This window comes from Gossypium hirsutum, chromosome D02 (assembly GCF_007990345.1).
Source record: "Gossypium hirsutum isolate 1008001.06 chromosome D02, Gossypium_hirsutum_v2.1, whole genome shotgun sequence".
Lineage (NCBI taxonomy): Eukaryota > Viridiplantae > Streptophyta > Magnoliopsida > Malvales > Malvaceae > Gossypium > Gossypium hirsutum.
In genome coordinates this window covers 70,170,285-70,173,742 of record NC_053438.1, presented here as the reverse complement: position 1 = coordinate 70,173,742, position 3,458 = coordinate 70,170,285, and the positions used below count along the sequence as shown (strand labels likewise).

Genomic DNA, 3,458 nt, shown 5'->3' with positions numbered 1-3,458 from the left:
TTTAGAGTATCACGTATAGCATTATTAATAGTTAACTATTTAGTTATGTCTTTCACTATTTATAAGTTCAAATATGTCATAGTTATTTGTACTCTTCATAAACTTGAAATTCAGTCATTGTACTTTTATTTTCAGGAATTTAATCCTTCTACTTTCCAGATTTTAAAATTCAGGTCTAATTGTTAATATTGTTTTTTTGTTAAATTTGTTGGTGTGATTTTTAAAATTAAAAAATAACAATAACTTGATAGTAATGTACCTAAAAAGATGACGCTGTAATGAATCTAAATTTAATAAAATAATTTTAACAATTTTAATTGTTGGACCTAAATTTTAAAATATGAATAGTAAAGGGACTAAATTTTTAAGGAAGTGGATGACCTATTAACTCACCGAGTTTGGTTGAACTCAGTGTGGTAACTGAGTTGGAAACTCTGCAAATACGGAAAAAGTGCACTGAGTCAAAAAAGGCAAAAGGAAAACGAAGTTTATCCAGTCCAGCGAGTCTCATATCTTTTTATTTGTCTCATTCATTTAGAAGTCAAATATTTTGGACACGTGTTAAGCTAGCGTAAATGGGGACCACACCCAGAATCACATGCACAGTAAAAATGGAGAAATCAAAATAAGCAATCTTTTTCAAGGGTTAAATTTTGGTTTTAGTCCTCTATTATGGCTCAATTTAATATTCAGTTCATATAATTTAATTTAACTTCATCTCTCTATTTTTATAAGCAGAGGGTAGGGGAAAGGGAAGGCTTGGGCCTATTTGGATGAATGGTGTAGTTTAATTTTAGTGCCTCCCAAATGTAAATTGCTCAATTTTTAAAGTGTAATTATTGGAGACATCAACTCGATCCCTCAACAATGAAAGATATGGTCTCTGGGAGAGAATTTTATGCCTCTTCTATGGAGAATCGTATACAACTTTAGCTACACTTTCGGAGTGCATCTCCTCTCAACAAGCATATATATATATAAAAAGGGGTTTTAACTACTGATTTAAAAACTATCCCACGAAATCCCAATAAGATATCACCTTACACATTACAGATAAAACTTGTGGAAAATATGGACTTCGATTTTTCGAGGAGCCACAGCTCAAAAACACAATTGTTACCCACCTTCAGCTCGTTATCCCTTACAAACTTGCGCCACCCATGGGAGAAAACCTTGTCGATTTCACTGCACACAAAACCCACCTTCCAATATCCCTGTTTGGTGGCCGAGAAAATAAATTCCTTGGTTTCTGGAAGATATTTTGCCTTGGCAAATGAAGATGGCACGCTCTGCCAAAAAAAAACCTATAAATATCAGCCACTCATAAAATCGTAGTCGTAATAATGTAATGCGAATATTAAGCTTATATGTAAATCATACCAGTAGGAATGGATGCTCCACATTGCACCTTGTTAAACAACGCTTGAAATAAGGGAACTTAGAACTGAAATCAATAGCTGCTTTACAATGCTTTCCTTTGCTTTTTTTTTTACATACAGGAGGGCATGGTATGTTCTTTTGGTTGGCATCATCTTCTTCCTTGATTTCTACACTACAGTCTCGGTGTTTACCGGTCATCGGGCCAGTCTTCCTTTCGACACCGGTTTTGTCGAAAATCTGGACATCGAAACACATGTTCCCATTGGGTCGAAAAACCAATAAATCATTGTCTCCCAATGAATGGTCTTTGTAAAATTGGTCCCAACCATGTTGGATTACCATGTTTCTTTTATTTCGACATAGTGTGATGAATCCAACAATCACCCGAAGGACCTTTGAAAATGGCTTCAATGGGTACTTCTTTTGGTAAATGAGTTGAAACAAAAGCTGGTGGGATTCTCTGTAATTAAAAGAGAGAGAGAGAGAGAGAGAGAGAGAGAGAGAGAGAGAGAGAGAATAAAACAGAAAAAAACAAAACAAAACAAAGATTAAACAAATTGTGAAACTGGTTTTTTAAGACATTGAAACTGAACATAATCACCATAGCCAGCAGTTCATAGCATTTATAAGGAAAAAAAAAAAAGAAGGTACCCAGCTATGGTTGGCATTGGTATCATGTGTGATGAGCTTGAAGAAGTTAGGTCGGTTGTCATGATTGGGAATATCGCTCTTCAGGTCCTTTGTTGAGCTCCTCATCTTTTTTCTGGCGATATAAGCACAAAGGGAGATCCATTTTTCTGTTTTATAGGCTAGGCGAAGAAGTCAAGTTAGGGTAGCATCACGATTTCTTTTGATATTTGTTTTATATAATATTTAGAATTATCAAAAACTCATCTGAAAAAGAGAATATGCTCTTTAATGCACTCAAATTTACATTTTATTATACGAAAAACAATACTAATACCTAAGCCTAAAGTATCGATACTCATATTTTTCCTATTTCACAATTTAATCCTTAATAAATAAGTCACATGTATAGTATCTTTTTCACACGTATATTTCTTTCACTGCAATATACTATTTCATATTCTTCCCGTATAATTCTATTTACAAATCTCGTAATTTCATAATTTAACCCTTTATTTAATATTTTCCTTTCTTTTCTTTCTCTTAAATTTCATATAAAAACATATATCATTTATAAGTTAAAACTAAAATCATATAACTTTCTATGCTAGTTAACGAAAATAAACATGTATGACATGATGATTTCATCATCTCTTACCTTAACTCCTTAAAAACCCAAAACTGTAACTCTTGCTTCTATATCTTTTAACACATCTATGGAAGTTTCCTCACGAGATTAAGGGCTAATTTAGTAATACTTTTGAAAAGTGTTTTTAAAAAATGTTATGGAAAAGTGCTTTTGAAAAGTCTGGTTTAAAATTGGAATGTTTAGCATTGTTGTCAAAAAGTACCTTTGAAAAATAAAATGTTCATTTTATAGATGGAATTATCAAGTAACAAATATGCATTTAAATAATATTCAAATTAGTTAATGTTATTATATTTTAGTAAGAATATAAAAAATAATTTATTATAACTTGTTGTTAATATTTTAATATATATGAAAAATAAATTTGAAATATTTTTAAGTAATAAATATTAATTATTTATAAATTTTAATTATAATATATAAACTATAATTTAAATATTTAAATATAACCCCTAAATATTTGTAATTAGATATTAACACATTTGTATTATTTAAAAAAACATTTTTAATTAATGGTTTTAAATAATTAAGCACAAAAAAGAGAGGAAAATGTTATGTTGTCGAAGGGGTGAAAAGTAATTAAGCACCAAAAGTGCTTTTCAGAGAGAAACAGTTAAAAATTTAAGTTTCTCATTTTCAAAAGTACTTTTGAAAAGTTAAAAATTTCAGCCAAAAACAATTTATTTAGCACATCTTTCCTTCTAAAAAGTACTTTTTAAGCCAAACGAATTTTTCTTAAACACTACTAAACAAGCCCTAAGATGCTTGCTAGCCTTATTTATAGTCTTTACCAAAGAAATTT

At 30.5% G+C, this 3,458-nt stretch overlaps 1 protein-coding gene across 1 annotated transcript; it reads right to left on the bottom strand.

The window, feature by feature from the left end:
- Positions 1-840: 840 nt before the first annotated feature.
- On the bottom strand, positions 841-2,218 carry LOC121214853 (B3 domain-containing protein At3g17010). Its single transcript, XM_041089230.1, has 3 exons — positions 2,032-2,218; positions 1,381-1,840; positions 841-1,289 (listed from the first exon to the last, which is right to left on the bottom strand). Exons 1-3 carry the CDS (start codon positions 2,091-2,093, stop codon positions 1,041-1,043), a joined length of 771 nt encoding a protein of 256 aa, XP_040945164.1. The 5' UTR covers positions 2,094-2,218; the 3' UTR covers positions 841-1,040.
- Positions 2,219-3,458: the final 1,240 nt, after the last annotated feature.

What these genes read in the sequence shown, in the direction of transcription:
- LOC121214853 (XM_041089230.1), bottom strand. Translation starts at nt 2,093, where the DNA reads ATGACAACCGACCTAACTTCTTCAAGCTCATCACACATGATACCAATG. An exon ending in CCAATGCCAACCATAGCTGG is followed by an intron (nt 1,841 to 2,031) that starts GTACCTTCTTTT and finishes TTTTAATTACAG; the next exon opens with AGAATCCCACCAGCTTTTGT. An exon ending in TGGAGCATCCATTCCTACTG is followed by an intron (nt 1,290 to 1,380) that starts GTATGATTTACA and finishes TTTTTTTGGCAG; the next exon opens with AGCGTGCCATCTTCATTTGC.